The 15,720-nt window shown below is 39.9% G+C and overlaps 1 protein-coding gene across 4 annotated transcripts in view; it reads right to left on the bottom strand.

Annotated features, from left to right (window-relative positions):
* The window catches only part of CASKIN1 (CASK interacting protein 1), a 299,543-nt gene that overhangs the window by 80,123 nt on the left and 203,700 nt on the right, over window positions 1–15,720 (bottom strand). For all 4 annotated transcript variants that reach the window (XM_056537150.1, XM_056537149.1, XM_056537148.1 and 1 more), the window contains exon 2: window positions 4,117–4,168. In XM_056537150.1, coding sequence (XP_056393125.1) covers window positions 4,117–4,168 — 52 coding nt within the window. The remainder of the gene's footprint in view (window positions 1–4,116; window positions 4,169–15,720) is intronic.

A 15,720-nucleotide genomic window follows, 5' to 3' on the forward strand; every position in this document is an offset into this window, starting at 1 on the left:
CTTAACAGGAATACTACTATTATATCATATGCAATTTCTTCCTCTCTCAAGTCTAAAGTCCGGCAGCCACAAGTCGGTCATCAGTAAGTCAAGTCATCTTATTGTCAGTCACCATCTCTGTCAAGTCCATCTGTAGTCACCGTGGCCTGCACTAAAGTCAGTCTAACTACTGCAAGTCCCAGCAAGCCTGTGAGGTCCCCCTGTGTCACTGGTCACCTCCCTGGGATATTTGGCTGTACTGCAAAGACCATATCAACTGTCTTGCCTCAGTAAAGCTGCCGTTATCCTTAATCTGGCATTGGTATCTCATTGCCCCTGTGCCTAACCCAGGATCAGCGGTATTACCTTCAGGTGGTTAAGGCTAAACCACGCCCTGGCGTCCCAACAAGAAGGGGTTCATACCATCTGCCCCTGGGCCATAACATCTGCCCTGCATCTACCCTGCACCTCATACCCCAACACCACACTTACAATAAACTGAGCAGTGACTAAAGCTGGGGAAGGAGGAGTTTTGTGGACATGTGCTCTTGGCTATCTTGGATTGTTCAATTCAGCAAAGCAAGCAGAGAGAGAGAGAGGACACAGAGGACAGTCCTGGTTCAAAGGATGTGGGTAGCAGCTGAGAGGAATCTGTTTACATTTGAACAAGGTCTGGTTCTGGTAGCAGGAAAGCCCCTGTGAGCAGTGAAGATAGTGTAAGGGTAGACCTGAAACCCTTCTTTCCTGTCCCACAGCAGGGTACCCTGAACACACATACTGACCAAAAAAAAATGTGAGACCCATTAGCAAACATTTTGAGAGTTTCAGCCTACTCCAAGTAACACCATAGAACAGGACTGTGTATTAGCCCCATCTGTTCAATGTGCACTAATTGTAGGTACCCAACCGCCGCTAGGGCGAAGATCAGGGTGGGGCCACATGTGTGCTTCTGGGTAGAGACCTGTGCACACACTGTATTTGTGACTGCAAAGGGTAATGTATTATGGCTCCATACTCAGCAGAGGGTGTACAGAACCACAATATGTCTGTGTAAATGAAGTTTTGCTGTAGGTCACAAAATGAAATGCTGCTTCACAGCACGTGTAATGTAACAGAGACATCTAGTGGACAGTCTAAGAAATGCAACAGGTGAAAATGCCAACACTTAAAATGCAGCTAATAAAAAAAAATATATATATATACAATAATACCATTAATAAATAATAACGGCGTCTCTTTGAACCGTATGCGTTAAGTTATTCTTGCTTTCAGTGCATATTCGGCTTTGACACATTTTGTCATCCTGGGATTTATTGTGCTCTCGGGATGTTATCTTTGGTGTGTTTTGTTAATTGCGCTGTTGTTTGTGTGAAAACACATTTTGCAGGGGTGACCTGAGATTTTCTGTGCAGGGTTCTCCCTAAGGACTCTGCGCTTTAAAAAAAAAAAATTTTTATAGAAGAAAATAATAGTTTTGCCCTCAAGATGTTGCAAGATCTTGCACTTGCTAAATAAGTGAAGGGCTCTCCTGGACCGTATATATATATATCCCCCGAGTCATCAATATTAATGACAGCAGCTCCTGTCTGTAGGACAGTGTTTCCCAAGCAGGGTGCCTCCAGCTGTTGCAAAACTACAACTCCCAGCATGCCCGGACAGCCGTTGGCTGTCTGGGCATGCTGGGAGTTGTAGTTTTGCAACAGCTGGAGGCACCCTGCTTGGAAACACTGCGGTAGGATATCACAGCTAGGTATAGGTAACTCATCAGGGCGTGCGGCACATTAGCGATACCCACTTTTTATTGGAAACTGCTTGACCAGGTGAATGGATATGGAATTTATTATGTCCAATTGATTTTGACCGGGTGATTCCTCTCAGTAGATGTAGAGAAGGGGGAAGGAAATTTTTTTTTTTTTTTAACAAATATACATGGCTAGAATTCCAGGCCCATAAAAAAGATGTTTAAAAAGTTTAAAGAAGCACTCCAGGAAATATTTTTTTTTATTATTATTTTTAATTATTATTAATATTATTATTATTTATTATTATTGTTTAAAAGTTTAAAAAAGCACTCCAGGAAATATTTTTTTATTATTATTATTTTTAATTATTATTTTTTTTATTATTATCATCATTATTATTATTTTTATTATTGTTAAAAAGTTTAAAGAAGCACTCCTGGAAATATTTATTTTAATTATTATTTTTAATTATTATCTTTTATTTATTATTATTATTATTATTGTTAAAAAGTTTAAAAAAGCACTCCTGGAAATATTATTTTTATTATTACTATTATTATTATTATTAGTTTTAATTATTATTTTAAAATTATTATTATTATTATTATTGTTAAAATGTTTAAAGAAGCACTCCTGGAAATATATTTTTACTTTTATTTTTTTAATTGTTATTTTTTTTTAATTATCGTTATTATTTATTATTATTGCTATTATATTATTATAAATTATTACTATCATTATGATGATTATTATTATCAATAACAACAATAATAATAATATTAATTATAATAATATTATTATTAATAATATTATTATTATTATTATTAATTCTTACAAACAACAACAATAATTCTTAGTATTCTTATTATAATTTTTTTTTACTTATATAGTTCAGCATGGGCTATTATTACAGAACAATGTAGAGATTCTTGTGTACGCCTTCCCTTTACCTGTTTTTAGCTGATGTGGCAGGCATGCGTTTGCAGCGGTACTAGTTGCAATTTCAAGAAATGATTCCCTAATGCTGCCTGCATTTCCCATGAATCCTCTGCTTTTGCAGAGAGAGGGTGTGGAGTCTCATCACTGCACCTGGTCATTTCATTAGGTCGGTGTTTTCCAAACAGTGTGTCTCCAGCTGTTGCAAATCTACTCCCAGCATGCCCGGACAGAAGTAATTAGAAGTAATTTAGAAATATGTATAACTTTCTGACACCAGTTGATTTGAAAACATTTTTTGTTCCTCCGGAGAACCCCTTTAAGGAGCACGCCAGCTGACTGGAGGAGGGACACATTTAATGCTTCATATTCAGATACATTTATTTTAATATTGGACCATATGCCAAAACCGGATAGCTCCGATATCAGAAAGGGAAGAGAGATATGGGGATCGGTCATATACACTAAATGCCGAATACTTATATTCACAACCACCAATTGTAATGCCCGAGATGTCCGGGTTCCTGCAAATAGTAACATAAAACAGAGAGGGATAGGGGACATCCCTGACAGTCCTATTGTAAATACTGAAAAGTGCCTTATGTGCAGTTTAAATGCATTTTTTTATTCATAGAGCATTTTTTAGAGTAATGTCATAAAAGTCTTAATATAGATTTTTTATGCCGTTTTTACTGTGAGTCACAGAATTGCCATAAAATATTAAAATTTTTAAGGCAACTTGGGAAAATCATGGCAAAAACTGAAAAAAAGAAGCAAAAACGGGGTGTGTAAACACAACCTCAGGGGAGGTGTATAACTACTATATATCCAGATCCCATAGAGATAGCAGCAGCAGCAGTATACAGATAGAGCTGGAGGGGAAGTGTATAACTACTATACATTCTGATCCTATAGAGATAGCAGCAGCAGTATACAGATAGAGCTAGAGGGGAGGTGTATAACTACTTAATATTCTGGTCCCATAGAGATAGCAGCAGTATACAGATAGAGTTGGAGGGGAGGTGTATAACTACTATATATCCTGATCCCATTGAGATAGCAGAAGCAGTATACAGATAGAGCTAGATGGGAGATGTATAACTACTATATATCATAATCCCATAGAGATAGCAGAAGCAGTATACAGATAGAGCTGGGAGGGAGGGGTATAACTACTATATATCCGGATCCCATAGAGATAACAGCAGCAGTATACAGATAGATCTGGAGGGAAGGTGTATAACTACTATATATCATGATCCCATAGAGATAGCAGGAGCAGTATACAGATAGAGCTAGATGGGAGGTATATACCGGTAGCTACTATATATCCTGATCCCATAGGGATAGCAGCAGCAGTATACAGATAAAGCTAGAGGAGAGGTGTATAACTACTATATATCCTGATCCCTTAGAGATAGCAGCAGTATACAGATAGAGCTAGAGGGAATTTACTCACCCGTCCGTGTCTTGAAAATTTACATTCACTCTTTTGGCGGATCCAAGGAGCTCTGTGAAAAGGGAAGAGAAAGGAAATAATTTTGTATTAATGTAATTTATGATACAAGCCCTCAGGCTGAACATGACGGGTGCACTACAAATGTATTTTACTAAATACAGGGCATGTAATGAACCCTGTTTATGCATGGAACAACAAAGGTGTTAATCTTGTGATAATGTTTCAGTTCCAGGAGTGGCCAGCAGTAGCTGCTAGTGAGCTCCCACAGACCATCCGTCTTTCCTAGAACCCTGAAAGACCAATTTGCTGGCAGAAATGTTGCCATATAGTGGATGCGTCTCTAAATCAGTTGACAGATTTGCAGTTCAGCAGAATGTGTAGGAAGCATGGTAACCAAAGTCCTATTTATTCATATCCTGGCCTACACCATTGTTTCTCAACCAGGGTGCCTCCAGCTGTTGCAAAACTACAACTCCCAGCATGCCCGAACAGCCGTTGGCTGTCCGGGCATGCTAAGAGTTGTAGTTTTGCAACAGCTGGAGACACCCTGGTTGGGAAACACTGTCATACGCAGATATCATTATATTACTATACACCATACAAGGTATATACTGATTATGTGATATTGCAACATGCAGCCCACATAATACCATTGTCTACATCTAATGTAATACCCATATATACAGCAAATGTAATACTGCTATACACAGTGTGCACTGTCCGCATTATACCCACATACACAACTCAAATAAAACCGCCAATAAGCCTAAGGTAATACTGCTATATACAACCCACATGGTACAACCCACATGGTATTGGTATACGCAAAATATGTAATGCTGCTGCTGCATACAGCCACCTAATACTGCTATTTAGAGCCCACATAATACTGCCATACTTAGCTCTCGTAATACTGTCACAGGCGGCCCATATAATATTGCCATACTCAGCCCTTATAATACTGTTTACTAATCCCACATAGTACCAACAGTACACAGTCCACATAAGACTGCGATACATAGCCTGTAAAATACTGATATACAGTAAATGTAAAACTGCTATATAGAGTCTATGTAATACTGCTATGCACAGCCCACTTAATACTGCTATACAAAGCTTACATAGTACAGCCATACACACATTATACTGCCATACACACATTATACTGCCATACACAGCCCACATTATACTGCCATAGACATCCCATATAATACTACCATACACAGCCCTCATAATACTGTCATACACAGCCCACATAATACTGCCATACACATCCCATATAATACTACCATACACAGCCCTCATAATACTGTCATACACAGCCCACATAATACTGCCATACACAGCCCTCATACTACTGCTATACACAGTCCATATACTACTGCCATACACAGCCCACATAATACTGCCATACACAGCCCACATAATACAACCATACACGGCCCATATAATACTGCCATACACAGTCCATATAATACTGCCATACACAGCCCACATAATACTGCCAAACACAGCCCTCATAATACTGTTATACACAGCCCTCATAATACTGCCATACACAGTCCATATAATACTGCCATACAAAGTCCATATAATACTGCCATACACAGCCCTCATAATACAACCATACACAGCCCTCATAATACAACCATAAACGGCCCATATAATACTGCCATACAAAGCCCTCATAATACTGCTATACACAGCCCACATAATACAACCACACACAGCCCACATAATACAACCATACACAGCCCACATAATACAACCATACACAGCCCTCATAATACAACCATACACAGCCCATATAGCCCATATAATACTGCTATACACAGCCCTCATAATACTGCTATACACAGCCCACATAATACAACCATACACAGCCCACATAATACAACCATACACAGCGCACATAATACAACCATACACAGCCCTCATAATACAACCATACACAGCCCATATAATACTGCCATACACAGCCCACATAATACTGCCATACACAGCCCACTTAATACTGCCATACACAGCCCACATAATGCAACCATACACAGCCCATATAATACTGCCATACACAGCCCTCATAATACTGCCATACACAGCCCTCATAATACTGCCATACACAGCCCACATAATACAACCATACACAGCCCATATAATACTGCCATACACAGCCCACATAATACAGCCATACACAGCCCACATAATACTGCCATACACAGTCCATATAATACTACCATACACAGCCCTCATAATACTACCATACACAGCCCACATAATACTGCCATACACAGTCCACATAATACAACCATACAAAGCCCATATAATACTGCCATACACAGGCCACATAATACTGCCATACACAGCCCACATAATACAACCATACACAGCCCTCATAATACAACCATACACGGTCCATATAATACTGCCATACACAGCCCACATAATACTGCCATACACAGCCCACATAATACTGCCATACACAGCCCACATAATACTGCCATACACAGTCCATATACTACTGCCATACACAGCCCACATAATACTGCCATACACAGCCCACATAATACTGCCATACACAGTCCATATACTACTGCCATACACAGCCCACATAATATAACCATACACAGCCCATATAATACTGCCATACACAGCCCATATACTACTGCCATACACAGCCCACATAATATAACCATACACAGCCCACATAATACTGCCATACACAGCCCACATAATACTGCCATACACAGTCCATATACTACTGCCATACACAGCCCACATAATATAACCATACACAGCCCATATAATACTGCCATACACAGCCCACATAATACTGCCATACACAGTCCACATAATACTGCTCTACACAGCCCATATAATACTGCCATACACAGCCCACATAATACTGCCATACACAGCCCTCATAATACTGCTATACACAGCCCACATAATACTGCTACACACAGCCCATATAATACTGCCATACACAGCCCACATAATACAACCATACACAGCCCACATAATACAACCATACACAGCCCACATAATACTGCCATACACAGCCCTCATAATACTGCTATACACAGCCCACATAATACAACCATACACAGCCCACATAATACAACCATACACAGCCCACATAATACTGCCATACACAGCCCTCATAATACTGCTATACACAGCCAACTTAATACTGCTATACACAGCCCACATAATACTGCTATACACAGCCCACATAATACAACCATACACAGCCCATATAATACTGCTATACACAGCCCACATAATACTGCTATACACAGCCCATATAATACTGCCATACACAGCCCATATAATACTGCTATACACAGCCCACATAATACTGCTATACACAGCCCACATAATACTGCTATACACAGCCCACATAATACTGCTATACACAGCCCACATAATACTGCTATACACAGCCCATATAATACTGCCATACACAGCCCATATAATACTGCCATACACAGCCCATATAATACTGCTATACACAGCCCACATAATACTGCCATACACAGCCCTCATAATACTGCTATACACAGCCCACATAATACTGCTATACACAGCCCACATAATACTGCTATACACAGCCCACATAATACTGCTATACACAGCCCATATAATACTGCTATACACAGCCCTCATAATACTGCTATACACAGCCCACATAATACTGCCATACACAGCCCTCATAATACTGCCATACACAGCCCACATAATACTGCCATACACAGCCCTCATAATACTGCTATACACAGCCCACATAATACTGCTATACACAGCCCACATAATACTGCTATACACAGCCCACATAATACTGCCATACACAGCCCTCATAATACTGCTATACACAGCCCACATAATACTGCTATACACAGCCCACATAATACTGCTATACACAGCCCACATAATACTGCTATACACAGCCCACATAATACTGCTATACACAGCCCACATAATACTGCCATGCACAGTCCATATAATACAACCATACACAGCCCTCATAATACTGCTATACACAGCCCTCATAATACTGCCATACACAGCCCACATAATACTGCTATACACAGCCCATATAATACTGCCATACACAGCCCTCTTAATACTGCCATACACAGCCCACATGACGGTCTACAACATGTCATTGTCCTCACATAGTAATCCCGCTTTATTGAGGACAGAGCTGACTTTGTTATTAACTACATTTAATGGAGATTTTGAAATTTTCAGGTCAGAAAAAATGATTACAATAGTAACAAAAAAGAGGATTCTGATAATTCAGCGCATCCCAGTGTGAACAGCGCCGACGCAGCGATTATACGGATCTGAGCAACAACATGAGACGCGTCCCATCAGATTTACCTCAACTATCACCGATGAATCTGTAAGGAACATGTCTGACATAACGGGTCCTCAGCCTCCGCGTAACTCAATGGCGGTGTAATAATCCGCCTCCGAATCCTTCTCTTATTAGTCCCACTCACTCAGGATCGTGATAGTAAATGGTCCTTTCATCCCATAGTCACCAGCGTGCCGCCATTAATAGAAAGACTCCGGCTAGAAGTGACAAGATATGACGAAGGCGGCTCATTCAGTACGTGCGCGGCACTATAAAGAGATGGATGACACTGTGAGGAATCGTCTTCTCAAGGCTCTTCATTACTGAGGACGAGGTTCTATAGCGGCCTACTGCCCCCGATTCCGTCTGCCACGCCTGCACGGTTACTTTGTAGTATTGGTTTAGGGCAGCCATTTTATTTATCAGGTTCAGAAACACCTTTGTTACTTCAGACAAGTGGTCTCCAACCTGTGGCCCTTCAGCTCTACAAAACTACAACTTGGCCATTCTGGGAGTTGTACCATCCACAAAATACCCACATACACAAGTCAAATAATGCCGACATATAGCCTGAGATAATACTTCCTTGTAATACTGCCATATACAGCCCTCATAATACCGTCATATACAGCCTACATAACACTGCCATACTCATCACTAACAATACTGCCATATGCGGTTCTCATAATAATACTGCTTTACTCAGACCTCCCTCATAATACTTCCATACACAGTCCACATAAACTCCCATATACAGTCTATATAATACTGCAATATATATTTTACATATTACTACAATTTACAGCCCATATAATACTATAATACTGCCATACTTATCCCAAATAGTATCAGCATACTCAGTCCACATAAGACTGTGATACAGGGTCTGTAAAATACTGACATATAGTGCACATAATACTGTCATACAAAGCACACACAATACTACCATACAAAACACATATACTACCATAAAAAGCACACATAATACTGCCATACACCTCCCATATAATACTACCATACAGAGCCCACATAATACTTCCATACAGAGCCTATATAATGCTGCCATAAACAGCTCTCATAATACTGCCATACACAACTCACATAACACGGCCATACACAGCCCTCATAATACTGCCATACAAAACTTACATAATACTGCCCTACATATCCTACATAATACATAAGCCCACATAATACTGCCATACACCGGCCACATAATACTGCCATACACAGCACTCATAATACTGCCATACACAAATTACATAACACTGTCATAAACAGTCCTCATAATACTGCCATACATAACTTACATAATACTGCCATACATAACCTACATAATACATAAGCCCATATAATACTGCCATACACCGTCCACATAATACTGCCATACACAGCACTCATAATACTGCCATACACAAATTACATAACACTGCCATAAACAGTCCTCATAATACTGCCATACATAACTTACATAATACTGCCATACATAACCTACATAATACATAAGCCCATATAATACTGCCATACACCTTTCACATAATACTGCCATACACAGCACTCATAATACTGCCATACACAAATTACATAACACTGCCATAAACAGCCCTCATAATACTGCCATATATAATTTACATAATAATGCCATACATAACCTACATAATACATAAGCCCACATAATACTGCCAAACTTATTCATCATAATACTCCCATACACAGCACTCATAATACTGCCATACAGAGCTTACATAATACGGCCATACAGAGCACACATAACACTGCCATACATAACCTACATAATACTGCCACACCTAACCTACATAATACTGCCATACACAGCCTTCATAATACTGCCATACATAGCCCTCATTATACAGCAATACAGAGCCCACATAATACTTCCATACAGAACCTACATAATACTGCCATACATAGCCCTCATTATACAGCCATACAGAGGCTACATAATACTGCCATACAGAACCTTCATAACACTGCCATATATAGCCCTCGTTATACAGCCATACAGAACCTACATAATACTGCCATACACAGCCCACACATTACTGCCATACACAGCCTTCATAATACTGCCATACACAGCCCATATAATACTGCCATATACAGCCCTCATAATACTGCCATATACAGCCTTCATAACACTGCCATACACAGCCCACATAATAATGCCATACACAGCCCACATAATACTGCCATACACAGCCCACATAACACAGCCATACACAGCCCACATAATACTGCCATACACAGTCCATATAATACAACCATACACAGCCCACATAATACTGCCATACACAGCCCACATAATACAACCATACACAGGCCACATAATACAACCATACACAGGTCACATAATACTGCCCTACACAGCGCACATAATATTGCCATACACAGCCCACATAATACTGCCATACACAACGCACATAATACAACCATACAAAGCCCACATAATATAACCATACACAGCGCACATAATACTGCCATACACAGCCCACATAATACAACCATACACAGGCCACATAATACTGCCATACACAGGCCACATAATACAACCATACACAGGCCACATAATACTGCCATACATAGGCCTCATTATACAGCCATACAGAGCGCACATAATACTGCCATACACAGCCCTCATTATACAGCCATACAGAGCCTACATAATACAACCATACACAGCCCACATAATACTGCCATACACAGCCCACATAATACTGCCATACACAGGCCACATAATACTGCCATACAAAGGCCACATAATACTACCATACACAGCCCACATAATACTGCCATACACAGCCCACATTATACAGCCATACACAGCCCTCATAATACTGCCATACACAGGCCACATAATACAACCATACACAGCCCACATAATACAACCATACACAGCCCACATAATACTGCCATACACAGCACACATAATACAACCATACACAGGCCACATAATACAACCATACACAGCCCACATAATACAACCATACACAGCCCTCATAATACTGCTATACACAGCCCACATAATACTACCATACACAGCCAACATAATACTGCCATACACAGCCCACATAATACTACCATACACAGCCCACATTATACAGCCATACACAGCCCTCATAATACTGCCATACACAGGCCACATAATACAACCATACACAGCCCACATAATACAACCATACACAGCCCACATAATACTGCCATACACAGCCCACATAATACAACCATACACAGGCCACATAATACAACCATACACAGCACACATAATACAACCATACACAGCCTACATAATACTACCATACACAGCCAACATAATACTGCCATACACAGCCCACATAATACTACCATACACAGCCCACATTATACAGCCATACACAGCCCTCATAATACTGCCATACACAGGCCACATAATACAACCATACACAGCCCACATAATACAACCATACAAAGCACACATAATACTGCCATACACAGCCCACATAATACAACCATACACAGGCCACATAATACAACCATACACAGCCCACATAATACTGCCATACACAGCCCACATAATACAACCATACACAGGCCACATAATACTGCCATACACAGCCCACATAATACAACCATACACAGCCCACATAATACTGCCATACACAGCCCACATAATACAACCATACACAGCCCACATAATACAACCATACACAGGCCACATAATACAACCATACACAGCCCACATAATACAACCATACACAGCCTACATAATACTGCCATACACAGCCAACATAATACTGCCATACACAGCCCACATAATACTGCCATACAAAGGCCATATAATACTACCATACACAGCCCACATAATACAACCATACACAGCCCACATAATACTGCCATAACACTGCCTTACAGAGCCTATATAATACTACCATACAGAGCACATATACTGTCATTTATAAACTACATAATACTGCCATACACAGGGCCACCATCAGGGGGTACAGCCAGTACTCCAGTAAGGGGCCCGGGCCCCAGCTGCACCCCCCTTCAGCAGCCTGCAGCCCCAGTACAGAAGCAGGAGGCTGCTGTATAAAGCGTCTCCTGCTTCCAGGGGCAAACAGAGGAGGCGCTGCTACCACAGACATTACCTGTGACATGTTGTACCTGTAATATCAGCGCAGGGGCCGACTATCTGGTACAAGAGCAGAGAGGACGCCCCGCCCCTCCCCTCACACTATTGGTGGAGCAGGATCACATGATTTGTTTTTCCTTCTCCAAGACCCTGACACTCGGTTGCCACTGGTAATTGGAATACTTCCCATGCCTAAGGAAGATCCATCACTCATAGTAAGTTACTTTCTGGAGAGTGGAGGGGGGGGGGGGGGGTAGTTTGTAATTTGGGGATTAGTAGGAGATAAATAGGCAATATCTCATGCAACAGCTGGAGGCACCTTGGTTGAAGAACAATGAGATTGTGACTATTTACCTCGATCTCATTGTTTCTCAACCAGGGTGCCCTCAGCTGTTGCAAAACTACAACTCCCACCATGTCTTCGGCTGTCCGGGCATGCTGGAAGTTGTAGTTTTGCAACAGCTGGAGGCACCCTATTTGGGAAACACTTTAATATCTATCTATTTATTTATCTATCTATCATCTGTCTTTCTCATATCTATTTATTTATCTCTCTCCCCCAATAGGGCCCCTACTCACTAGACACCAGGACTGGTTGGGGGCCATATCTATCTATCTATGTATCTCAAATCTATCTATCTATCTATCTATCTATCTATCTATCTATCTATCACATATCTATCTATCTCATATCTATCTATCTTTCTATCTATGTATCTCAAATCTATCTATCTATCTATCTATCACATATCTATCTATCACATATCTATCTATCTCATATCTATCTATCTTTCTATCTATCTCATATCTATGTATCTCATATCTATCTATCTATCTCATATCTATGTATCTCATATCTATCTATCTATCTCATATCTATCTATTTATCTATCTATCTATCTATCTATCTCATATGTATCTATCTCATATATATATATATATATATATATATATATATATATTTATCTATCTATCTATGTATCTCAAATCTATCTATCTCATATCTATCTATCTCATATCTATCTATCTCATATCTATCTATTTATCAATCTATCTATCTCATATCAATCTATCTATCTCATATCTATCTATCTATCTCATATCTATCTATCTATCTATCTATCTATCTATCTCATATCTATCTATCTATCTCATATCTATCTATCTATCTATCTATCTATCTATATAGTAGAAGGAGAGCAGCACCCAAGAAAAACAAAAATCGGTGCACGCAGAGTCCAGACCCGGGTCAGGGATCCATATTTAAGCAGAAATTGGAAATATCCGCAGCACACTAAGTAGTAAAATTCAAACAAGTTTTATTCCATCACAGTGGGGGTGTCCAGAACAACGTTTCAACCAGCTCCCTGGTCTTTTTCAAGCTTCAAGCTGTGAGCTTGAAAAAGACCAGGGAGCTGGTTGAAACGTTGTTCTGGACACCCCCACTGTGATGGAATAAAACTTGTTTGAATTTTACTACTTAGTGTGCTGCGGATATTTCCAATTTCTATCTATCTATCTATCTCATATCTATCTATCACATATCTATCTATCTCATATCTATCTATTTATCAATCTATTTATCTCATATCTATCTATCTATCACATATCTATCTATCTATCACATATCTATCACATATCTATCTATCACATATCTATCTATCTCATATCTATGTATCTCATATCTATCTATCTCATATCTATCTCATATCTATCTCATATCTATCTCATATCTATCTATCTATCTCATATCTATATCTATCTCATATCTATCTATCTATCTATCTATCTATCTATCTATCTATCTCATATCTATCTATCTATCTATCTATCTCATATCTATCTATCTATCTCATATCTATCTATCTATCTATCTCATATCTATCTATCTATCTTACATCTATCTATCTACCTATCATTTCGAGGGAGGGGGGGGGGCAGGCCTTGAGCCGTCTAAGCGCCACATAAATTCTGATGGCAGCCCTGGCCATACATATCTGACATAATACTACCATACAGAGTCAACATAATACAACCATACACAGCCCATATAATACTGCCAAACACAGCCCACATAATACAGCCATACACAGCCTTCATAACACTGCCATACACAGCCCACATAATACAGCCATACACAGCCCACATAATACAACTATACACAGCCCACATAATACTGCCATACACAGCCCATATAATACTGCCATACACAGCCCACATAATACTGCCATACACAGCCCACATAACACAGCCATACACAGCCCACATAATACTGCTATACACAGCCCTCATAATACAACCATACACAGCCCACATAATACTGCCATACACAGTCAATATAATACAACCATACACAGCCCACATAATACTGCCATACACAGCCCACATAATACTGCTATACACAGCCCACATAATACAACCATACACAGCCCACATAATACTGCCATACACAGCCCACATAATACTGCCATACACAGCCCACATAATACTGCCATACACAGTCCATATAATACAACCATACACAGCCCACATAATACTGCCATACACAGCCCACATAATACTGCCATACACAGCCCACATAATACAACCATACACAGGCCACATAATACAACCATACACAGGCCACATAATACTGCCATACACAGCGCACATAATACAACCATACACAGCCCACATAATACAACCATACACAGCCTACATAATACAACCATACACAGCCCACATAATACAACCATACACAGCCCACATAATGCAACCATACACAGCCCTCATAATACTGCTATACACAGCCCACATAATACTACCATACACAGCCCACATAATACTGCCATACACAGCCCATATAATACTGCTATACACAGCCCACATAATACTACCATACACAGCCCACATAATACTGCCATACACAGCCCATATAATACTGCCATACACAGCCCACATAATACTGCCATACACAGCCCACATAACACAGCCATACACAGCCCACATAATACTGCCATACACAGTCCATATAATACAACCATACACAGCCCACATAATACTGCCATACACAGGCCACATAATACAACCATACACAGGCCACATAATACAACCATACACAGGCCACATAATACTG

This window comes from Hyla sarda, chromosome 8 (assembly GCF_029499605.1).
Source record: "Hyla sarda isolate aHylSar1 chromosome 8, aHylSar1.hap1, whole genome shotgun sequence".
Taxonomy (NCBI): Eukaryota; Metazoa; Chordata; class Amphibia; order Anura; family Hylidae; genus Hyla; species Hyla sarda.